At 43.8% G+C, this 25,724-nt stretch overlaps 1 protein-coding gene across 2 annotated transcripts in view; it reads right to left on the reverse strand.

Annotated features, from left to right (window-relative positions):
* Window positions 1–387: 387 nt before the first annotated feature.
* SPI1 (Spi-1 proto-oncogene) overlaps window positions 388–25,724 on the reverse strand; it is a 40,630-nt gene continuing 15,293 nt past the window's right edge. The window contains exons 2-5 of one of the 2 annotated variants that reach the window (XM_077322439.1): window positions 18,870–18,963; window positions 14,841–15,028; window positions 7,709–7,865; window positions 388–2,740 (exon numbers count right to left, since the gene is read on the reverse strand). In XM_077322439.1, coding sequence (XP_077178554.1) covers window positions 2,424–2,740; window positions 7,709–7,865; window positions 14,841–15,028; window positions 18,870–18,963 — 756 coding nt within the window. In that variant the 3' untranslated portion in view covers window positions 388–2,423. Of the gene's footprint in view, window positions 2,741–7,708; window positions 7,866–14,840; window positions 15,053–18,869; window positions 18,964–25,724 lie in introns of both variants that reach the window. The other variant, XM_077322438.1, reaches the window with a different exon arrangement.

The following is a 25,724-nucleotide window of genomic DNA, read 5'->3' on the forward strand; positions in this document are numbered from 1 at the left end:
GTGTTGGAGACGAATGCTGTGAATACCATGGAGAGCCAAAGTTACCAACAAGAGAGGAACAAACCAACTATGTCATTAGAAGGGTAGATATTACGGCTAAAGCTCACTTACTTTGGACACATAATGCGATCAAACTCGTTAGAAAAATCATTAATGCTCAGCATGGTCAGTGGCAAAACATGGTAACCAAAAGATCTGCTGGCTCGACACGATCAAAGCCGATACAGGGATGACCATGAACCAACTAAAAGAAGCAGTCATCGACAGAAAGGTATGGCGAAAACTTTCCTATAGAATCGCCGAGGGTCGGGCACAACTGAACGGATAACATCACATCATCATGTCCATGGTTGCAATATTTTTGGTGGAAGTTATAAAAGTGAGAACTAAGCTTTTTAGTGTATTTATTGCAATTGTTTTGTTGTTTATATACATTTCCAGTTGCTTGACTTTTCCTCCCTTATACATTGCAATTCTATGGAATACCAGTAAAGGTAATCAATGAATGAATGAATGGAGTAATTCAGCAGTGGAGTAGGCTGCCTTTGGTGAGCTCCTTCTCACTGGCAGTGTTCAAGCAGCAGTTGGACAGATACTTATCCTGGATGCTTTAGGCTGATTCTGCATTGAGCAGGAGGTAGGACAAGATGGCCTATATGCCCCTTCCAACTGTTCTGTTCTGTTCTTGTTCTGTTCATTAATTAGTGCCAAGAATTGCTAAAATAGGAAATTCTTAAATTTCATCTGCCTGGAAATCACTACCTTCAAGCTAGAGGTTATCCCCTGTGCATGTTGACTGGGTAGTGATGGAAAGGCATTCTGTATTTGTGCAGTGTTTTTTCTTGTTTTAGCATTCAGAGAAAGGATAATAGTAGAATGTTGTTATCTGTTCTGTAGGACTAATGGGTCCCTTCTGGCAAATGGTGTGCAGGAAGGGTATACCAGATGGTAGGGACCTGTACCAGCAACACACTGATGTTTCCAGTGACACATTGATGTAACTTTCTGTGTGCACCGTTTTGCCCAAATGCCAGAGCATCTCTCGTGTTCCCCAGTGATTCACTGATATCACTTCTGGGGGAGCACATGGAGTGATATCTCTGTGTTGGGACGCTGCTGATATTTCCCCATTTTGGTGCCATTTCCCCCCTTCCAGCTAGTTGAGTGGTGGTGGGAAGCACCTGCTGGGGCTTGGGGATCAGGAATCCTATCTGAGAGGTTCTGGAGTTTAAATATGCCTAAGCATTGTGCCACTGTAGGCCTAAGCTCAGATATGGGGAGAGATCAGGACAGGAGCTTGACAGTGGCTACTGAGCTCTGGCCTCTTTATGACGTGATGGCCCCCTTGTGACAAAATGGGGTGCAGCTGTCAGCTTGGTGTAGACGTTGAGGCGCAGCTTCTAATCTGGCAAACTGGGTTTGATTCCTTGCTCCTCCACATGTAGCCAGGTGGGTAACCTTGGGCTAATCACAGGAATTTCCTTGCTACAGAGTAAGTGAGAGGGCAATTTGGGTCTGTGCCTGGAAAGTTGGATTTTAGTGTGGAAATAGACAAAAAAGTCAGACAAAAAAGGGAAATCCGAACAAAATCACTAGTCATGTTTTGTGTGTGTGTGTTTGTGTGTGTGTGTGTGTGTCAGCCTGCTGCACTGTACCCTTATGGCATCCTTGAATTACTTTAAAATGCTACCAGCATCACCATAGTGATCATAGGGATGCCATCATATCTAGTTTGTCCCTGAATGATTATTTATTACGATTTAGACTCTGTTTTTCTGCATGTGCAATCTTTGGCATCTCACTGCATATTCTCAATTCACCCCTAGAGCAAAACTGACTGGCCATGACAAGTTTCAGTGGGGGGGGGGGTAGGGTAGGTCAAGAAATTCTGTTCTGTGAGTACTTCAAGCCATTATTCCTGGTTCTTGAATACTCACATACTGCTGTTTTAATTGGACAGTTAAATTATTCGGCATACGAATGCACTCAATGACTATGAAACTTACATTGATGAACCAGTTCCCCATTAATGCAAAGCATGTTCATACATGCCACCAGATTTTATTATATACATGTTATTAATATTTAAACAATTAGATATATTTTCCAAGACCTGCAAACTTCTCCCTCTAACCATGGAGAGGTTTGGCAGAGCTTGAATTAATGCTAGTTTAAAAGCTGTAAGCTAATGTTTCCTGAAAATAATATATCTATACATTTCTAAAACCATCTTACTATTTCCAGTTTGATGGGTGGAAGGAAAGACTTCTGTAGAAATCTGAAGAAGGAAATTCGTACCAGAAATATTGAATGTTTAAAAGCCTTGACAAGACAGGGATATGGTCATGGAGACATAATAAAAGAAGTTCTGCTAAGTCTTTGTGCCTTTATGGCGTGTCTTTTCAGGCTTCCAAGATGCATGCTCAAAGAGGGTAGTGCTTTCTCTCTATGCCTCCCCTGCCCATCACCTCTCCGCTAAACTGGTATGTCAACTTCTTCTTGACTTTTTTTACTTCTCCGGTCTTGCCGTAGTTTCTCAGTGCCCGTGCCATCTTTTGGTAGGTCATTTTCTTGCGGTTGCCTTTCTGGATGCCCCAGCGGTGAGCCAATGCCTCTTTGTGTTTGGAGGAGAACTGGAAAGTGCCTTTCTCTTTGTCCACCCACCAGATGCTGTCTTTCATATCTCCACTCCGAAGAAGGTCCAGAAGAAACTGGTACAGTCGAATTTTCTTTTTACTCCCTGTGGGAAAAAAGCAGAGAAAGAAATGGTTAGGCCCCTACTAGGACAAAATTTGTAGTTCCCAGGGATTGAGGGGGGATAGGAAATATCTATTTGTCATCTAAATTGTTTGAGACAGATGACATATGTATTTGCTTGTTAGGTTTATATGCTGCTCTCTCCCATTTTGACATACATGGCTAGGGCACAGGAACATGAGATGCTGATGGTAATAACCAAGTTGGGATGGAGAGATAAATGAATTTAAAACTGTTGACAATTTTTAATGTTAAATCAATAATTTTAATGAATTGTTGTTATTAACATTGAGTCATTTATGAACTTATAGAATCATAGAGTTGGAAGGGACTTCATGGGTCATCTAGTCCAACCCCCTGCACTATGCAGGACACTCACATCCCAATTGCTCATCTACTGTAACCTGCCACCCCTTTGCCTTCACAGAATCAGCCTCTCCATAAGATGGCTATCTAGCCTCTGTTTTAAAATTTCCAAAGATGGAGAACCCACCACCTCCCGAGGAAGCCTGTTCCACTGAGAAACCACTCTAACTGTCAGGAACTTCTTCCGGATGTTTAGATGGAATTTCTTTTGAATTAATTTCATTCAATTCATTCTAGTCTGTCCCTCTGGGGCAAGAGAGAACAATTCTGCTCCATCTTCTATATGGCACCCTTTTAAATACTTGAAGATGGTTATCAGATCCCCTCTTAGTCGTCTTCTCTCTAGGCTAAAGAGACCAAGCTTCCCCAACCTTTCTTCATATGTCTTGGTCTCCAAACCCCTCACCATCTTTGTTGCCCTCCTCTGGACACGTTCTAGTTTGTCTACATTCCTCTTCAATTGGGGTGCCCAAAACCGAACACAGTACTCCAAGTGAGGCCGAACCAGAGTAGAGTAAAGCGGTACCATTACCTCCCGTGATCTGGCCACGATACTCCACTTGATACAGCCCAAAATCCCATTTGCCTTTTTAGCCACTGAGTCACACTGCTGACTCTGTTCAATGTATGGTCTACTGAGACTCCTAGATCCTTTTCGCACATGCTACTGCCAAGAGAAGTCTCCCCCATCTTATATTGGTGTATTTGGTTTTTTCCTACCTAAATGTAAAATTTTACATTTGTCCCTATTGAACTTCATTTTATTCAGTTTAGCCCACTTCTCAAGCCTATCAAGATCATCCTGTAATTGTAAATTTGGTGCTTTATACAGTAATAAAAAAGAAGAGGACCTGCAACCCCGCCCTGCTCCCAACCAGGCTAGGTCTCGTCATAATACCAAGCGAAGAAAATTGGAAAGGAGATACTGGCACATGCAGGAAACAGGGGCACAAGTTCCAACGACCATCTCCAGAAATAAGTAAAAATCAATTCTGATCGGTTCAACTCATGCGAAATTAATTAACTCACAGTATCATATTCTTACCTATTGTCCATATCCCCTAATTAATTCAAAAGAGTTCAACAATAATCATCCCAGAAAATAATAACAGCCCCTTCCCCACCCTCCCCCAAGACAATCCAATTAACCCCAAAGGAAATATCCCTAATTCATCCAAAGGGGATCAAAAACAATCATCCTCTGAAATAATACATACTCACCCCACCCAACTTAACCAACAAACACAACACCAATGAATTTAACCTCCCCCCCAATCAACTCACAAACCACCAAGGAACACCAATGGAACTAATTACTTCCCCAATCAATCCAAGGAACAGCCCAACATCCACAAACACTATATGAGGTAACCCACAACAAAACAAAAATCTGGACTGGACTACCCTGAGATGCCATTCCTAGCGATTGGGCCCACCCCCTCCCTCCAGGAATAACACACAACAAAATGAACAACTGGACTGGGCAACCCTGAGATGCCATAATTGGCTATTGGTGTCATCCCTCCAAAAGTACTAACCACCCCCAAGGAGGGAGCCAGGGAGCTAAAAAAAAGTTTTGAAAGGAAAAGGAAAAGAAACAAAAACAAAACAAAACAACCCTTGAAGTCCCATAGGGATCTGCCTCATCTCTCAGACCACTAGGGTGGAGGCAAAGGTGAATAACCCACCTCTGAGACTGATGCTGTGCAATGCCAGGCTGATTAACAACCAGGCCTCTACTCTGCCTTGTTGTAGAGCACAAGGTTGACCTGGCTTGCATGACGGAAACCTGAACCAGAGAGGGTGAAACAGTTGCCCTTAAAGATCTGGCACTGGCTGAGTTTTCTGTCCAACATCCGTCACAGACTGTGGGGCAGGGAGGAAGACTGGCAATTTGTCTCCAACAGGTCCTGCCAGACCAACCTGGTTTCCTTTTTTGACCAAGTAACAGGTTTGCTGGATCGTAGAAATTCAGTTGATGTCGTTTACTTGGATTTTAGTAAAGCTTTTGATAAGGTTCCCCATGATGTTCTGATGGATAAATTGAAGGACTGCAATCTGGATTTTCAGGTAGTTGGGTTGATAGGGAATTGGTTAGAGAACCGCACTCAAAGAGTTGTTGTCAATGGTGTTTCATCAGACTGGAGAGAGGTGAGTAGCGGGGTACCTCAGGGCTCGGTGCTCGGCCCGGTACTTTTTAACATATTTATTAATGATCTAGATGAGGGGATGGAGGGACTGCTCATCAAGTTTGCAGACGACACCAAATTGGGAGGACTGGCAAATACTCCGGAAGATAGGGACAGATTTCAACAAGATCTGAACACAATGGGAAAATGGGAAAATGAGAACAAGATGCAATTTAATAAAGATAAGTGTAAAGTTCTGCATCTGGGTCAGAAAAATGAAAAACATGCCTACTGGATGGGGGATACGCTTCTAGGTAACACTGTGTGTGAACGAGACCTTGGGGTACTTGTGGATTGTAAACTAAACATGAGCAGGCAGTGTGATGCAGCGGTAAAAAAGGCGAATGTATCAACAGAGGCATCATATCAAAATCACAAGATGTCATAGTCCCATTGTATACTGCACTGGTCAGACCACACCTGGAGTACTGTGTGCAGTTCTGGAGGCCTCACTTCAAGAAGGACGTAGATAAAATTGAAAGGGTACAGAGGAGAGCAACGAGGATGATCTGGGGCCAAGGGACCAAGCCCTATGAAGATAGGTTGAGGGACTTGGGAATGTTCAGCCTGGAGAAAAGGAGGTTGAGAGGGGACATGATAGCCCTCTTTAAGTATTTGAAAGGTTGTCATTTGGTGGAGGGCAAGATGTTGTTCCCATTAGCTGTAGAGGAAAGGACACGCAGTAATGGGTTTAAACTACAAGTACAACGATATAGGCTAGATATCAGGGAAAAAAATTTCACAGTCAGAGTAGTTCAGCAGTGGAATAAGCTGCCTAAGGAGGTAGTGAGCTCCCCCTCACTGGCCGTCTTCAAGCAAAGTTTGCATACACACTTTTCTTGGATGCTTTAGGATGCTTAGGGCTGATCCTGCATTGAGCAGGGGGTTGGACTAGATGGCCTGTATGGCCCCTTCCAACTCTATGATTCTATGATTCTAATCCTAATCCATGAAGATTTCTCCTACAGAGTACTTCCCACACCATCAAGTGCAGGAATTGAATGTGTTGGTCTTGGGTGGGGCACAACCGAACGTGTGGCCATCCTGCTGGTTTACTGCATGCTCAACGCCCCACCAGATGCCCTGCCAGCCATGCTGGAGGCAGTGGCTGCCTGGATGTTACAGTTCCCTGGAGGAACAGCTCTGCTTTGTGAGCTCTGTGGATCGGCCACTCAGGACTCTAGTTTCCTTCGGCAGAGCATTCCACCAGACTGGAGCCAGGGCTGAAAAGACCCTGGCTTTGGTGGAGGCCAGTTTGGTCTCTTTAGGACCAGGGACCCAAAGTAGACTTTTATCACTAGGCTTTAGTGCCCTTTGGTGGCAGAAGCAGTCCCAGAAATACAATTGTCCCAGACTGTTGAGGGCCCTGAAGTAAGAGCCAAATCCTTGAAACTGATTTGGTTTCTTATCCTTATGTGTAGATATGTAGACTTAAATTTAATCAAGAGTGGTGATAATGGCTAATGGGTTAAACCAAAATCTTCACAGAAAATATTGATTTGAGGGGGAAGAGGAGGGGAAAAACATGTAATAGAAAGGAAGTGTAAGAATGAAAGAGTAGCTTGAGAGTTGTTTAAGAGAAAATGAGGCTTTTAGGATGGTACAATTGGATGTGGGGAGTTTGGTCAAGGCAAAGATAGAACAGGGAATCAGGGCAGAGCCAATGTAGAGTGATGGATGGACTGCTGGACTATGACCACGTTGTAACCTTGAAGCTCACTGGACGATCCTTGGCCAGTTGCTCTCTCTTCTATTTCATAGGCGGTTATTTATTTATTTATTTAGATTTATATACCGCCCTCCCCGAAGGCTCAGGGCGGTTTACATTAAAACTAGTCAACGATACATGAAACAGTCTTCGTTAAAACATACAGTAATTAATAACAGTGGTTGTAACCATATAACAGAATAATGTAACAGTATAACAATATAATAAAATAATATAACAATGGAACAGTGCAATACCAAAACAGGTCCAGAGCGCTCTGGTGGAGTTCTGGGAGGAAGGGGGGAGAGGAGGGGGAGCGGGGGCCCTTCATTTGCTGATTGATTACGTCTGGTCTCGGCCAAATGCCTGGTGGAGGAGCTCCTTTTTGCAGGCCCTGCGGAACAGTTTAAGCTCCGTCAGGGCCCTGATCTCCTCCGGGAGCTCGTTCCACCAGGTGGGGGCCAGGACAGAGAATGCTCTGGCCCTGGTCGAGACCAGGCGGACTTCTTTAGGGCCAGGGACCATTAGCCGGTTGGTGGCGGTGGAGCGCAGAGCTCTTTTAGGGGCATAGGCAAGGAGGCAGTCCCTCAGGTTATGAGGATAACTTACAGAAAAGGTGAGACAAAAATACACTAGATAGATAGGGTAAGACAAGGTAAGTCCTTCTCTTGTTTTATTATTTACTGACCTGCTTCTCCACCCAACAGTCCAGGACCAGGCTCACCAACATCAGTCTCTCCATCAGACACTTCCAATGGTGGGCTTCGTCTCTCTAGATCTTCTTCATCAGAACTGCGTTGGTGAGGAGAGGGAAATTGCACACACATGCGAGGCACATAGGTAACCTGTAGGGGACAACAATGGTGTTGCAGATGAAGAATGTTATAGCAACGAAGGCAGCTAGTGTGCTGTTCATAAAAACAAAGGAACTTACATACTTAGGACGTCTTAATAAAACCAAAACTGCAGGAAGAAATTTCTCTAAATCCATGCAAGGTAAGAATAATGGTTAAAAAAACTTATGCTAATGTAATAATAAATAATATTAGTTGGCTAGCTCCTTTCTCTGCGGTAGCAGAGATGGCTCATCCTTCTATTGTGATAGTCGATGTTTTTATGCTAGAAACAAGGATGATAACTGGAGGGCAGTCTGAGTAGATGTACAGAAGTTTTTCTTTGTATAAACATTTGAGAGGCAAAGCTCCCTTAATCAGATACAAGTAGGAACTCTGGGCAGTACTCATATCTTCAAGAGTGTTATTTTCCAGCTACATTGCTGAAAGATCCATGTAACAATATTGGTTTTCCACCACATGTAAAAGCTACTCTCATATTTACTAGTGCCTGCTAGGTTCTGTGGCAGCAGATCTGGATTCTGGAGGGGGGGGGGAGAAAGAAAGAACACTTTATCCTTGACATGCCACCTAGTGGGTTGGCCTTTGGACATCTGATGTTCTTTTGTTTGCGTACAAGTTATTCTGAAATGCCTCAATGTATGTGCAATTGGGTTGCTTCAAGGTTAGAGAGACAGACGGTTAGTGACTTGGCAGAATGACTGGAGATGAGTACGGCAGGAAGATTGGGTAAGAGTGTGTGCACATTTCCTGCCAAATTCTCAAGTGTAAAGCTACTGACCTCAATAATGGAGTCACACTAAACACTTTACAGTTAAACAGCAGCCTAAATGACAGGGGAAATGGAGGAGATGGAAACCTAAGTGTCAGTGAAAAATGGAGAGGCAGTGTCTAGCATTTCTGTCAAAAATGGTATATGCAATGAACGGAGGGATTCCTCTTCATGTGAATTGCGAGGAATGACAAAGTGCAGCTACAGACTGCACAGGCTGTCAAGAACCTGAGTGTGACCTTCAACAGCTCTCTTACTGTGGAGGCACAGGTGACTGAAGTAATACCCCAGGCTTTCTTCCATCCACACCAGGCAAAACTACTAGCACCTTATCTAGTCCTGGAACACCTAGTCACAGCGATCCATGCAACAGTCACCTCCTGTTTGGATTACTGTAACTCACTCTATGCGGGCCTTCCCTTATCCATGACCTGGAAGTTACAGTTGGTCTAGAAGGTGGCTGCACGGGTGTTATCAAGGACCCCCTGGAGAGCGCATATGCGACCACTTCTCCAACAGCTGCACTGGTTGCCAATTGAGTTCCAGATCAGGTTTAAGGTGCTGGTTTTAACGTGTAAGGCCTTATGCAGTCTGGGACCTGCATACCTGAAGGACAGCTTCTCCGAATACACCCCCCTGGTGGGCTCTTTGTTTAGCTAATGCCAACTTGCTGACTATCCCTGGCTCTAGAAAGGTGTGCCTGGCCTTGACCAGATCCAGGCCCTTTCCGGCCCTGGCTCTAGTCTGGTAGAATGAGTAGCCATCTGAGATGTGAGCCATTCCGGAGCTCCCAAAGTTCTGAAGGGTATGCAAGACAGCACTCCTCCACCACACATTTGGTTGAGGTCAGGGCCCACCATTACAATCTGACCGGGCCCTCCAGCCAAACAACCAAACCCCTTTCCTGTCCTTTTTATGCCTGGCCGTGGTTTAATTGCCAGGCTGGGGTGTCGGAGCCATATGTTTGAACTGGTTTTAATGTATTTTGAATTAAAAATTTGTATGGGTTTTCAGTTCCATTGATGTGAGCCGCCCTAAGACCTCTGGAGAGGGGCAGCATACAAATCAAAATATTAAATAATAAATAAGTGTCAAGAGATGCTACAAGAAATTAATTATATTTACCAGAATTTCTCATGGTTGTTCTATATATCCCAAGGTAAACACCCCATTTTGTCTGAAGTGAAATTCATTACACATTTACTGATTCTTCCTCAGGTAGCCTGAAGGCATATTGAGAGAAACTTTTGACTTTATTGATATTAGTAACAAAAATGCAGAGTTTTGCACATTCTTAGTAATGTGTATTGTAAGGTAAGGTAGGAGTGGTGACTCTCAGAACAGAAAACTGTAGGACTATGCAAATCACATTTAAAAGTGCTGAGATGGTATCCGGGGTATCCATCTACAGAAAGAAAAAATGCAAATTTGTAGAAAAAATATCTTGCTCACTGGTATTCATATTATCTTGTCTCCTCTCTCCATTCTCATTGGATGACATTCTCTTCTTTTTTTCTTTCATTTTTTCTGGTTAGAAACTGTTTTCCACCCTCCCCCTCCTTTTTGTAACCGTGATTGCACCAGTGCATGAAATTGCACTGGTGTAATGTGACAATGTCATTAAGATATTACAAAATAAGTCACAATGTTCTGACCATGGCATCTACTGGAACAAAAGATTAATGAAATGATTCAGGAGGGTAAAATTTCAGAGCTGAATATGATTTTATTCATTCTACTTTTTCCTCAGGTTTGGTGGGTCCTGCCACCTCAGTTGTGAGGAATACCCAGAGAAACTAAAATAGTTTAATTACATTTACTGAAATTTTTCATGGGTATTCTGCATATCCCAAGATGATCTTTCTTCCTTTTTATTGGGACTTTCTGACCTGACTCGGTCCTAGGTCCCTTTAGAAAATCTGTCTGTTTTGAAAGTATGCAGTTATTAGTTACTCACAGCACTTTGAGGTTTAAAAGAGAGAATCATCTTTACTGGAAAGATTATTTACAGACAGATATATTCATCTGCTTCAGTCTCCTTACTGAAGCAGAGTACAGAAGCTTAAAGAGTCGTAACACTGCAAGCCTCCTGTGGCTAGGCTGCAGGCAGACGACATCTCATGCATCAGTAGAAAGAGCCTTAATGGAGGATGCTGCTCCTTGCTTCAGCAAAGCACACACTCTGATCAGTTCTTTCTCTTCCTGAAGAAAGAAGAAGTGGGCAGGAGCCCACCTTAAACAAAAGGATCTCCAGGACATATGCTTTGGATTTTTCTTTTTCAACCTCACCTGTGACTGCTTGATATACTAGTGAGAACCCAGGTACAGTTCTAATGCTTAAACAGCTTAACAACGGCCTTTCAAGGCTGACTTCAAATTACTTGCTGATTGCATTCCAACACTTTTGCTTCTCTTGTAGTAGTCACAGGACTATAGGAGCCACTTCCTCAAAGTTACATCTAACATTATCTTGGTCATGGTCAAATCTATATACTGATGCTGTCAGGGCCAATTTTGGGGCAGGGCCCCAGCTCACGGAGCCGGTAGCCTATGCCACCCCTGTACAAGGTCTTGTTAGGAATCCCTGTGGAGCCCAGTGGGACTTAGTTCTGAGCAAATGTGCATAGAATCTAGTTACATCACATGTGCTTATCTAAGGGATGGTGGGATCAGATGAGATAAGTCTGTCGTATGCTTCTTCTACCTTTCACATTGAACTACACATTAACACATAAAGATAAGACCATTAAGGACAGGATCTATAATTAATATAATTACCTAAATGTACTGCTGAATGCAGAAATGATGTGGCAAATACTGCAGCCTGCTTCCATGCAAGTGTCACTCAACCATGTGGGAGGACAACATTCACATAGGGAACACTGGCCTGCATACAACCAGCCGTGATCCACTGAAAATTCAGCTAGAAGAGTTGAAATCACTTTTAAAAGTATGTTGGATTAAAGATATTGTGGGGGGTTCAAATCTGTATTGAGTAGGAAAATTGTTGGCATGATTTGAATATGCATAGGCAGCGCAGCACCAGGCTCTTCTGGAACCACTCGGTGGGCGGTATCATATTTCGCTAAGCTGTTAGTGGGCAGACAGTGGGCGGGGCCAGTCCAGGTGAGGGGCCAATTGGAAGGCGTGAAGTGCCTTCCGATTGGCCCCTCACCAGGACAGACAGCCCCTCACCAGGACAGACAGCATCGCAGATGCAGTGGGCCTGCTCGGAGGCCCCCTGGGAAGTCACGACATCGGTGGGGAGGGGGGCGGCCAGTGAGGGCTTCCCCAAGACGGCCGCACCGGCAGCGGGGACGGGGGGCCCTTCAAAGCCCATCCTTAGGGACAGGCTTTGAATCTAGTTAAAGAATAAAATAGTTTTATTTATATAAATAAAAATAGTTTTATTTATGAAGACAAACAGCTATGTATTCGAGAGAGAAAGACCTAACTAACTGTTGTAGCTGTTGTCTGCAGCCACTCTGTTCAACTGCTGTTCTAGAGACAAGCAGGGAGGAAGTCTAAAAAATCAGGCAGTCTCCTGTTGAACCAATCTGGACACTGGAGGAGATAATTTTGAAAATCATTAGGAAGTTCCTATTTTATCTATGCTAAATATACATCTCCTCTGATGTCCCCTGGAGGACACCCTTTATATTCTGCTCAGTTATGCAGATCTTGCATATTCCAACAAAAACAACATGACTGTTCAAAATGTGTTGGTTTTTCTTATAAAGTGTAGTGACATTTGTTGTGTGTTAATAATCGCAGATCTGGATCCATGAGTGCTTGGAGGAAAATGAAAAGTTATTGAGGACACAGAAGGGGGCAGACAAGATCACTAGGCTGCCCAAAGGCACAAGAGAATCATGTAGTTGGCTATATGTTAAGCAAGAACACTCTCATCTTAAACCGCTCCTGCGGAGCGGATTAAATAAAAGGGTAAGGGCTGTTGGGGAGGAGTTAGGGCGGGTCATGTCTGGGATAAAAACTCAGAGGGTCCAATCAGGAGCCGCTTCGCAGCTCCTGATTGGGCCTTCTGAGTGTCCATCCAGGGCCAAGCCACTCCCACTGGCGGCTTGGCCTGGCCTCCCCATTGGCTGCTTGGCCCGGCTGCTTAGTGGGGGGGTGGGCTGCCGCCTTCTCCCGGCCCCAGGAGACCTGCCCGCGGCCGGGAGAATGCCCCTGGTCGCGGCCTAGTCGCCCCTTGGGGAATGGCCCCTAGCACCCATTTTATTAAAAAATAAAATGGACTTTATTTCTAGTATAATTTATAATTATAATTTATAATGTTTATACAAAAATCCATAAGTTACGCATTGGTTTAAAGGGATGGTTTGTCTAATTCAGTATCCTGTTTGCTGAAGTGGTTGATCTGAAAAGCCCACAACAAGGACACAGAGGCCCAAGACTTGAGCCATCATGGCTGAAACCCATTGCTTACTCATCTCCTTAAATATGTATAATATTTGTAAAGGTATTAAAGCCAGTGGCCATCATCACATCCTGTGGCAGTGAATTCTAGTTTAATGACCTATTGAGTGAAAAAGTTGGTGGAATGACAGAGCACATCATTATCATTATCATTATCATTATCATTATCATTATCATTATCATTATCATTATCATTATCATTATCATTATCATTATCATTACCATTAGATTTATTTCTGGCTTGTGGCGGGTCACAATGTCTTAAAAATCCCCATTAAAACTCCCATTAAAAGACTTCAAAATACCCCCAACATGGCGGAAAACCCCACTCCCACGCACACTACTAGAGGGGTGGAGAAGGAGGTCCAGCGATGTTCACTTCAAACCTCGGGGGGGGGGATAGATCTACCTCGCCGGCCCCAGCCTCAACCGTAGACCTGGCGGAAGAGCTCCGTTTTACAGGCCCCGCGGAACGCGGAAAGATCCTGCAGGGCCCACAGCTCACCCAGGAGCTCATTCCACCAGGTAGGGGCCAGGACCGAGAAGGCCCTGGCCCTGGATGAGGCTAGGCGCGCTTCCCTCGGGCCACAGTAATTTTTTACTGTGTTTTATTCTGCTTTTATTCTGTTAGGGTTTTAAATGTTTTGAATTATTGTTGTAAACCACCCTGAGCCCACTCATGAGGCGGGGTCAATTAGAAATTAAATTATAAATTTAATATGAGCCCCACATATCTGTTGGACAGCCTATGTCCTTATGCCCCCCGCAGGGCACTTCGCTCTGTGGGTGCAAATCTGTTGGAGGTCCCTGGTGCAAGGGAGATTTGCCTGGCTTCAATCAGGGCCAGGGCCTTTTCAGTCCTGGCCCTGACTTGGTGGAATGAGCTCCTAGGAGAGCTGAGGGCCCCGACGGAACTTTCCCAGTTCCACAGGGCCTGTAAAATGGTGCTCTTCCGCCAGGTCCTTGGTTGAGGCCAGAATAAGTAGTTCTGGGCCCCTCCCCGAATTAGCCAGGCTATTAGCTACCCCTGTCATGTCCCTTGAGGCAGTGGTCCCCAACCTTTTTATCACTGGGGACCACTCAACCCCGGGGACCACTCACTGGGGACCACTCAACGCCTTTTACTGAGGCCTGGTGGGGGGGGGGTAGTTTACTCCTCTACTCTCAACCACTGCCCTGGCGCTCTCTGATCGCTATGGTAATGTTTAAACATCCCTTCAAAATAAGATACAGACACGCCACAACAATGAAGTGTGTTGTAAAGGGCTGGGGGGATGAAGTAAAGGGCCGGGGGGTGGGGGGGAGAAGGTGTCCTTCGGGGCCCACCTCCAATTATTCGAAGGACCACCTGTTGTCCGCAGCCCACAGGTTGGGGATCGCTACCCTGAGGCACTGGATTGAAGCCTGTGGAGGTGGGGAGAGGGATTATCTATCACCATTATGGATGGGTGTAATTTCTTTTATCTTGTAAGAGGATTTTATTGTGGGTATTACATATGCTGTTACCTGCTGTTACCTGTATGGGAGTGGTGGGCTACAAATCAATCAATCAATAAATGATGACCATTCAGTGGGGCCTGAAGTGTGATGTGTTGTTCAGGGAACTCACATTTCTATTGTCTAACCAAGTACCTCCTTTGTTCTCACATCATTGCTTCCTGGGATCTCTTTTCATTGTTTTTGTCACACTAAGCCTGGCATTAACCTCCCCCGCACTAGGCAGGATTATTGTAGAGCTAGCTGGGTGCTGCCCATACCTGATGATTGAGACCAATATGTGTGGTAGGAATCCCAGAGTCTAGGACATGCATCTGATCAATTTCCATTTGCCGGTAGAACTGCTGCAGCTGAGGTGCCTGTACACTTTGGAGCTCTGCAAAGTGGTTGTCCCCAAAGTTCTCAAACTCAGGGTGCAGATGGTGTGGGTGATATTCCCAGTAGTGCTCTGATGGACATAAAAGTAATTCACCTGTTAATACAGAACAGGAGGGAGAAAAAAAATCAATCCTTTCTTTTCACATAATAATGAGAGGTCTGTTACATCAAGTTGGGTTGGATACATTCACTGGGAGTTTGTTTCCATTGGAAATTACAATTATTTTTTGCATGGACTCTAGTTTCTAAGGTAGAATTTGGTGTTCTGATCATCTTGACTTTCATTATGGAAAAGGAACAACCTGTAGACTTTCAGGCCTGATGGTTCATGGCAAGAAGATGCAGAAAACGGTTGAACATGGAGTTATTTTATCATTTATTTAGATAATTTTATTATTTATTTAGGGAATCCCATAGATTCGGTGCCACAACAGAGAAGGCCCTTTCTCATTTTGCCACCCATATGTGCTCAGATAATAAAGGTACTTGATTGGGGAGGTTTATGTGGGAGTGATTGTGTTACAATATGTTGGCCTCCGTATATGGCTTTAAAGATTTACAGTGCCTTGAATCTGACCTATTTACAGTGCCTTGAATCTGAAAGTTAATATATATATATATATATATATATATATATATATATGGGGGTGATATAGTTCCCTGTGTCCCACTTCAGTCGACATCTTTGCTCCAACATACTGTGCCATTGTATTTTCTGGTTGCTCTTCAAGGATGCCCCCCCCCCCATAGGGTGCATTGCAGTAATCTAATCTAGATGTTGCAAGGGTACCATGGCAGCGAGATTTTTTAATATATATACTGGACAGGCTGCAGCTGGTTCACCACCAGCCAAAGCTAATAAATGATGCTCCTGGACCCAACTAGCAGAGGTCAAGGGTCCAACCAGCAGGCTCTCAGTATAATAGAACCTAGGCCAGCTGGATGAATACCTGGCTAACTACAGTTTTGTGACACCATCACTACCCAGCAAGCCAGCTCTAAGAATAAAGGGTATGAACAGTAGACCTCTGGAGCATTTCATTCCTACAGCATGTTAACCTTTATCCCCATGGATGGGAAATACACTAATGCACAGTGTGTGGAATTCCTGATGGTAGAAGAGGACAAAGAGTTGGTTCCTATATGCCGCTTTTCTCTATGCAAAGGAGGCTCAAAGCGGCTTACATTTGCCCTCCCTTTCCTCTCCCCACAACAGACACCTTGTGTGGTAGGTGAGGCTGAGAGAGCCCTGATATTACTGCTCAATGAGAACAGCTCTATCAGTGCTGCGGGAGCCCAAGGTCACCGAGCTGGCTGCATGTGGGGGAGTGCAGAATCGAACCCGGCTTGCCAGATTAGAAGTCTGCACTCCTAACCAAGCTGGCTCTCATATTGGTGAGGCCAATATGCACACAGAAGAAATTACAATATCATGTGTGTCAGATCCTTAACTTGGGAATTACCCATAATGTATAATAACTTCCTCTGATTCAATGAATAGTTCATTTCATAACTTGCAATGTTAACAGCATAGGATGAAGTAAAGGAGCCACATGATCTTGCATTAGTTAGGTATCAGCTAGCCAGTGTAGCATTGTGTATATATGGGGGAAACATATGTGTATATGTTTGTATACGTACATGTACTTCGCAAATTTAATCTGTTAAAAGGTGAAATAGCTGAGAGCTGGCTGTGATTCTAGGTAAGCCAGCACTAAGCCATCACGATGTGTCAAATTTATGGCCATACACAACCCACAACCTCAATATGAGAACATGATTGGATAGGCTGATACGGTACTGATTGTGTCTCGGTGGTAGAGTGTGGCTTATTATGGAGAATGGTCCAGGCCCAGGCTCTGGCAACTTTAGTTCAAAGGATTTTGGTCAGCAAGTGTTCAAAAGACTTTTTACCACCTCTGACTCTGGAGGGATGCTGCAGTTCATGCACTATGGCTTGATTCAATTTAAGGTGACTTCATATAATCCTGCAATTTAGTACGGAAAACGTTCTTGATTATGAAACATATAGAACTCTAATTAAATAAATAACGAGCATAGCAGAAGATGTATTGCAATTATGTACTAACACAGATATATTTAGAAACCAAGATCCTAGAACCATGTTTATAAAAACATACAAATAAATGAAAATGTTGTATCCTGACAGTTATTCCATTTTGCACAGTTTTGCCTACTAAAACTAGCACCAATTCTCTAGCATCTGAGGCAAAGACCTTTCGGGGGTACTGGTCTTTGACATCCTATAGCCAGAGGCCAGGGATTGAACCAGGTTCATGCATGGTAGGCTGAAGCCCTTCTCCCACTGGGGATCCCAGCCTCCACGTGGGACCTGGGGAGCCTCCAGAATAACATCCCATCTCCAGACTACAGAAATTACGCAAATGGAGCAGATCAGATCACCTGGAGAAAATGGATGCTTCGAAGGGTAGACTTTATGGCATTATACCCCAATGAGGTCCCTACCCTCCCCAGGCTCCACCCCCAAATCTCCAGGTGTTTCCCAGGCTGAATGTGGCAACCATATTCTCCACTCACGCTACAGTGGATTCTGCATGCAGGGACATGGAGTAGAACCTGCTGCTCATAGGTGACTGTTGCATGGGACACAGGGCAGGAAACCCAGACCCAAACTGCTCTCCGTAATGTGTGAATCAGGAAAACAGTAGGTACTGGGGAGCTTTTAAATAACTAGAGTCATTCTGAGAAATGTAATGTGAAGTGAAAGAGGATGTGAGAAAATACTCTGCTGCAGAGACCAGGGAGAGTGTTTGTCTTTTAAGCTGTGAAAGGTTAAAGGAAGGGCAAGGATCACTTCCCTCTCCATATTCCCAGAGGGGATATTCATAGGTTGCAAGGCAGAACCACTTCTGCTACTCCCTTCTAATGTACAGGATATAATTCCTCCTAGGAGACAATATTTATATTTTCCTAAGTTTGATTCCCTATTTATCTAAATTTAGAAAGACGTCCATTTTTCTGCCTAAATATTCATACCAAAATAACTACATTTTAATGGAACCATCAGAAATCAAAACATTTTCTTTTTAAAAATTCTATCATATGCATATGTGTATATCCCTGTAATCCCCCTTTTTACTTAGGATGACAGGTAGCTCACCACCTGTCTTGCTTCTTTTAAAACCTTTAGGAAACCAAGACCAGGTCACATCCCAGGTCTTCTCTCTCACTCACAGAAACATCAGCAGACAGCCCCTTTTAATAAACACCCCCTCAGTCAGACACAGAGTACAGGGCTCGTGGGAATGGGGATCCAAACACTGTTTCATCACACACTAATACCATTTATTTATATCCTAATAGTATATATTTATATATAGCCTGAGATCTTAGCTTTTGCGTGCGTGTGTGAACTTCTTTCCTGAGACCATAAATGCTCTACCCACAAAGTTAAACAAACAACGAGTTAGTTTTGCATAATGCAATGATTAAGAGCAGTAGAATCTAATCTGGAGAGCAGGGTTTGATTCCCCACTCCTCCATATGAAGCCAGCTGGGTGATCTTGGGCTAGTCAAAGTTCTCTGAGAGCTTTACTGGTAGAGCGGTCCTGTCAAAGCTCTCTCAGCCCCTCCTACATCACAGGGTTTTTGTTGTGGAGAGAGGAAGGGAAATGTGCTTTGGAATCCTTTGGGTAGTGAAAAGTGGGGTATAAAAAGCCAGCTCTTCTTGTGACCTACAGATAGTGATGTGGAAATCCCTGGGCCTTGAAAGACTACATATGTTGACTGAAACACAGTGTTGCACAATTGCAGGAAAACTGCCCGAAACACTCTGTGATAAAGTACATCTTCTAACAATTTGATTCAAACGTCAATATGTCTGTAATTCCTTTGCTCTAATATTCCCAGATGCTTCATATTTCACTTACCACCATGACTGTCTCCCTCACTGTTGAGATACTGGTAACTGTCATGGGACTGTCTGAAGACGTCTGAGTCATAGGGTATCAGATCTTCAGAGGGCTGCAGAGAGGAGAGACTGTTAGAAGCTGTCTTACGCTGAATCTGTCAAGGTTAGTATTGGCTACTCTGATTGGCAGCAGCTCTCGAGGGCAGAGGTCCTTCACATCATCTCCTACTTAATCCTTTAAACTGGATGTGCCAGGAATTGAAACCTGGAATCTCTGTATGGAAAGCGGATATTGTGCCTCTGAGCCACAGCTCCTCTTCAAAGTCTTCAAGCTCCCTTGTTTTTGTTGTTGTTAGGAACAAAGTCATGTCCGACCCATCGCGACCCTATGGACCCATCGCGACCCCAGGCCTTCCTGTCCTCTACCATTCCCCAGAGTCCATCCCTTGTTTTAGTATTGTGTAAATAAATATTTATAAAGGATTTACAAAGCAGGAACAAAGTCTGATAGGTACGTCTGATAGGTAAGTCTGCTAGATCTTCTTAAAGCAGATGAGCAGTTATTATGGAATCTCGTGCAGGGTTGGACCATGTTGAGAATTACAGTGAGGAAGCAGAAAGTTAGATCTTCATTAAAAGGATTCACTAACATAAAACATCTGTTTAGAGAAGTAGCAGACTCTAAGCTAGAAAATGGACGGTCCATAGTTGCAAGGAAAAGTGAGATCTGAAAGTACTCTAACATATTAATAAATAGTGGATCGTGAACAACACAATCCCACCTTTGTGAAAAAAATTTAAATGCCCCAGTTGACTCCATGACACCACCAAACATTTTTTGTCCCTTCTGGGACACCATAGGCAGGGGAGGAGCCAGATCTGGAAGGCCCGACTCTTCCCCTTCCATATGGGCCTGCCCTGAAATAGGCGCCAATAGACGTTGGCGTCCAGGGCAAAAAAGGGAATGCAGAGATATCCATGTTCCGTTGCTGCAGGGCAACAGAGAGCCTGAGTCAGGCCAGGCCTAGGCCAGGGTGGACTGGCACCAACATCAGCTGGAAGTAGGTATTAGCCCCACTACCAGATGAGCGCCAGCCCAGCTTTTAGTTGTTGTGTGGAAGCTGAAACAGCTTTTAGTTGTTGTCAGTTCCTCCCAAAGGGGCTTTCAGGAAAAGCATGCGCTGAGACCCTAATCAGACACATCTTCATTTTATTTTTTTCTCACATCAATATATTTTGTATTATTACTTTTTATGTTATCATCCATTCACTAGATTTTTATTCCAACCCTTCCTCTAAGGAGTTTGGTGCAGAATACAGGCTCCGTCCCCTTTTTATCCTGATAATTGTTAGCAGAGTTTAAATATGGAAAGAAGCAGAATGCCAGCTGCTTGAACAATAAATAGCTTTATTGAGAAGAGAAATAACTTGATAAAGAAAGAGAGAGAGAGAGAGAGAGAGAGAGAGAGAGAGAGAGAGAGAGAGTTGTTTAATTGACTAGCTGTTCTTCCTCTGAAGACAAACAGCTAGGAAGTGTGCTCAAATGAAATTATTACATGTTAGTACACTATGTAGTATTTTAATCTTTGGAGATTTTATTTATGATTCTGTTATTTATTAAATAATATTTCTCAACCACCACTCTCAGTCTAGTCAGCTTGTAGCGGTTTGCAACAATAAAAACCAATACCCAATAATCTTTCCTCAACTAGACAATAACCCACAACTAACTCAATGGACTCCCTCTGGCCCAGTGCCTCAGAGTAGGTGCTCAGGTGCACAAAGGGGGGACCCAATAGATCTTCCTTGCCCTGGCCTCAGCCAAATGCCTGGTGGAAGAGCTCCATCGTACAGGCCCTGTGGAATTATGATAGCTCTAGCAGGGCCCTTAGTTCTTCTGCAAGCTCATACCACCAGGTTGAGGGCAGGACCGAAAAGGCCCTGGGCCTGATTGAAGCTAGGTTTACCTTACATGGGGCCAGGGATTACCAACCTATTCAAAGTCACAGAGCAAAGAGCCCTACGGGGGACGGTCCCTTGGATATATTGGGCCCTGGCTGTGAATGGCTTTGAGGGTCAGAATGAAAATTTTGAACTTGATCTGGAATACAACTGGTAACCAATACAGCTGTCACAGCACTGGCTGGATATGGGTTGTCCACGATGTTCCCGTGAAAACCCTTGTAGCTGTATTTTGTATCTATGTATTTTATTTATTATCTACTGTGTTGGAACTGTACTATTTGCTAGGAGTTTATTCTGAGTTTGAAATCAGCAAGTTCTAGAGAGCCATGTCACCACTTTCTGGTTTTCTCTGGAAATTGACAGTAAATTTTGTTTATTTTTCTTCTACTGCTGCTCTAAACAAGTTTTACCTTCATTTTATTTTTCTCGGAAGCCATATGCCAACTCTTCTGAACAAAAAGCAACACTATTACGTATTCCATTGTGCAGACTCTTCCTTCATTACTTTCTGATTGCCATCAAGAGATAGAATTGGTTTTTCATCATTTTCTTCTAATTTTATAATTTTGCTGAAGAGAAAGTGCAACTATTTTTTAAAGTGTTTTCTGTTTTCCAGTTACCTAAAGTGAGATTTTGGGGAGCCAGCTTTTAGGGGATGGGATAGGAAGATAATGAATTCTCCTTTCATTAATTCTCCTCCTGATTAAGGTCAGCCATCTGAGGCAGGAGTGAAGGAAGGGGAAGAATACTGTACTGGCTGGGGTAATATTTTAGTTTAAAAAACAAATAAATCAGTGTTGTCATGCTTTAATGATAAAATTAAGTTTAAAGTAATTTTTATTGCTAAAGTGCTATTAAATTAAGTGCAAATGTTAGAATTAGAAATGTTAGACAGCATCTTGACAAAATGTTAGAATTAGCTGAGCAATTTAGAAGTGTAGGAATAGATATTCCAGATGAGAATATGCTTTATTAATTTTAATTAGCCCACCTAAATACACTGTCTTGGGCTGAGTCTATGAATAATTTGTCACTCCAAAGAATTATCAATCAATTTGAGGAAGAATATGATGCAAAAAACTGGCCAAATGACCTTGAATATAGATAGCAAAGGTGAGAAAATGTGTCATCCCTGTGGGAAGCGAGACCATATTATGAGGAATTGTTCTAACATTAACCAAAGGAAAGCCTTTCCTAAAGCCAAAGGGGAAAATGACAAAGAAGCCAAGATCAAATTTAAGCAGACAATAAAGTAATGTTTTATATTATTACCAAGAGCCACAAAAATGATATATGGCTTATAGATTCTAGGACCACAGCGACTTGTGTGCTAATAAAGCAGATATCCTACTGAAGAAAGGGGTGTGTGAGGGGGATGAGACCTAGCTTTAACAAGCACATGCCAAATGCAGCAACCCCTAGAGCGGATATTCAGTGATATCTGTGGACAAATGAAAACTTATACTCCTAGTGGGAATAAATATGTGCTAACCTTTACTGATGATTACTCATCAAGATACCCTATGACCTACCTAATTCAAGTGCTGTAAAATATTGACGCAGACAGAATTCAAAGAAAGACACTAGCAAGTCTCACTGATAATGAAGGGGAATATGTGGGACACGAGACGAAAAATTATTTGGCTGAGCAAGGAATAGAGCATCAGTTTAAAAGCCTATACACTCCAGAGAGGAGTGATGTAGCTGAAAGGAAAAATTGCTCTCTCACTGAAATGTGCAGATGTATGCTCCTTGAGGCAGAGTTACTTGATAAGTATTGGGGAGAAGCAACCAACACTGCTAACTCCCTGCATAGCCAATTACCTACTAAAGATATAAGTACTACCCTCTTTGAACTGTGGTATGGATACAAACCCAGACTGAATCATCTAAAGGTGTTTGGATCAAAGGCCTACAATTACATTCTTAAAGAAAAAAATAACCAAGGGTTTTAGAGCAGAAGAAGGCATTTTTGTTGGCTGTGCGCTGGAATGCAAAGTATACAAAATCTTCAACCCAGAAACATAGTCAAGATCTGCAATGTGGTCTATATTGATGAAAAGGAGAAATCTAGTAACATGAAGAAAGCAGATATGGATGAATCTACGTCAAGAGAGAAAAAAAAGCACAGCAAACAGAAACAGAGCATCTGAACACAATGGACAACAAATATGATATCTAAAGAAACCAGAAGGACTTGCAGAACCAAGTTTCAGATAGTCAGACAAAGGAGTACCACCAAGAAGGCCATCCATGGTTTGGGCCCTGCCTATCTGAGGGATCGCCTGTCTCCTTATGCCCCGCACAGAGCTCTTCGCTCTGCAGGTGCTAACCTACTGGAGGTCCCTAGCCCTAAGGAAGCATACCAGGCCAGGGCCTTTTCGGTCCTGACCCCGACATTGTGGAATGAGCTCCTGGGAGAGCTTAAAAATTAACTTGAAAAATTAGCGGGCATCGCGGGACCTTTAAAACATGGAGAAAGGGGATTGGTTGCCTGGATTGATTGACAGGCAGTATCACGACGTGTATAAGGCGCGTTGCTCTCTTCCACCATTTCCAGCAGTAGATGTGGAGGGTAAGACATGTAAAAAGAAGGCAGACAGGCGAGACAGCAAAAAAGTGAGGAGGGGCTGGAAGGCATGATAAAATTTAGCACTTTGCCATTCAGCTGGTATAACGCTATTTTTACTGATGTGCGGAAATTGCCCCAATTTTGTCTTTCCAAGTGGGGTCTAACAGGGTCTAATTCAGGGCTGTTCAGTGCAGAACTGCATGCACTTGAGTTGTTCACCACCTCCACCATTTTGAGTCATTTGAGCACGCCCCTTTCATCATCACTGTGCTTCCTTCCTTCCTCCTCCTCCTCCCTCCCTTCATTCTGCTTTTTTAAAAAAGGGGGGTGATTGCATTATAACGCTATTTCTAAGTTTTAAAAAAGCAGTCTTGTACAGCAGTTTTATAATGTTATAACTCAGTTTTTTGGGGTTAAAAAAATTACATTCAAGGCAATTTTGGGGGAAGAGGAGAGGTGATCAAGAGCTCAGAATGGTGTGATTAAGGGGTGCAATGAAAACAAAAGTGCAAGCAGGGACCATTTTGCAACCCCCCCCCCCCACATTTTTTGGAAAGGGGAAGGGAGCAAAACATAATGGCAGGCTGCCTCTGTCAGACTTAAGTGTGGAAATCATAAAACAAATTTCAACCAGCGAAATGAGGGGAGGAAAGCCCAAATGAGAGAAGGCTAGAGTCAACTTGCAGCTTCCAAAGGAAATCCAAAGTAAGGCTAAAACAAGGTATATCTCCTAATATGGAAACGGCCAGAGTCTCTCTCTCTCTCTCAACTCGTGATGTAGTTAGAAACCTATCTCTGTCTCTCCTCTTTCTTATCAAGTATGTTATCAAGTATGTTAGTTCCTAAATAAACCTTTATCTCCTCTTTAATCAGATCGGGTACTGTTGCTGTGTTAATTGTCAACAGTATATGACAACCCACCATTGGCTCAACTTCATGTTTATGCTGTTGGAATGATCCTGCAAAAGCAAGGGGGGGGGGAACAGCAAACCATTTGAAAGGCTACGATGCATGGTCAGCAGCCTTTGTTTCACTGCCTGAGCTATCCATGCACATTGCCAGGGTGACCCTGATTTATATTCTGCCCTGCTCCAACATTAATTACAGCTTGAAAATAATGTTAAACCATCACCTGAAAATATTTGGACGGGTCCTTAAACTCTTTTAATATTTGCAATGGGATCTTTGTTGGCAATTAATACATTGGCCAAGTACATGTATAGAAGCATTAACCAGACTATCCATGTCTTATACAAATAATAATCCGATAGTTCTTGATGTAAGCAAAGCTGGACAAGGTAGTAAAAAACACAAGGAAGTTATTTGATTTCTCAGAGTGGCCGATGTATTGAAGATGTTCTAGAAACATCTTCCCTTGTGGGGTCTCTCAGGGCTCGGTGATCTCCCCCACATGGAGGTCCTGTGATTGGGTCGGAGGGGGGCAGAACAGGAAGCGTGTTTAGCCCTTCTGGTGGGGATGCAAATGGAAATTGCGTCCCACAAAATGCAGCTGCTAGGGTCCTCACATGTACACCATGGAGTGCCCATATCCAGCCTGTGCTGAGGCAGCTGCATTGGTTGCCAGTTGTTCTCTGGATCAGGTTCACGGTTTTGGTTCTGACCTTTAAGGCCATACATGGTTTGGGCCCCGCATATTTGAGGGACCGCCTTTCAACCTATGCCCCCCGCAGGGCCTTACGCTCTGCGGATACTAATTTATTGGTCATTCCTGGCCCTAGAGAGGCTTGCCTGGCCTCAAATAGGGCCAAGGCCTTTTCGGTCCTGGCCTCAACCTGGTGGAATGAGCTCCAGGAGCTGTGGGCCCTGCGGGAGCTTTTGGCAGTTCCGCAGGGTCTGCAAAACGGAGCTTTCCTGCCAGGTCTATAGTTGAGGCCGGGCGGCAAGGAAGATTGTGCCCCCCCCCCACTGGAGTGGCAGTAGCAAATATCATCGGCACCCTTTCTGCCCCTTCCCTGCTGGGATTAGTTGGGAGTTTGGAGTCTGGGAAGGGTTTTTATGCCGCTACTTCTTGTTGTATGGGGTCGATGTTTTATTGTGTATTTTATATTGGTTTAAATGTTGTTGGGATTTTTATATATGCTGTAACCCGCCTCGAGCCTTCGGGGGGAGGCAGGTAAGAAATTTCATCATCGTCATCATCGTCATCATCTTTAACCCTCCCCCCGCTCCGGAGGAGCGGGAGGAATAAAGGAGTAAGGGCAAGTGGGGAGGAGTTAGGGCGGGCCCTGTCCGGGATAAAAACTCGGAGGGTCCAATCAGGAGCCGCGAAGCGGCTCCTGATTGGGCCCTCCGAGTGTCACTCGCCTGGGCCAGCCG

The sequence above is a fragment of the Paroedura picta genome, chromosome 2 (genome assembly GCF_049243985.1).
Source record: "Paroedura picta isolate Pp20150507F chromosome 2, Ppicta_v3.0, whole genome shotgun sequence".
Classification (NCBI taxonomy): domain Eukaryota; kingdom Metazoa; phylum Chordata; class Lepidosauria; order Squamata; family Gekkonidae; genus Paroedura; species Paroedura picta.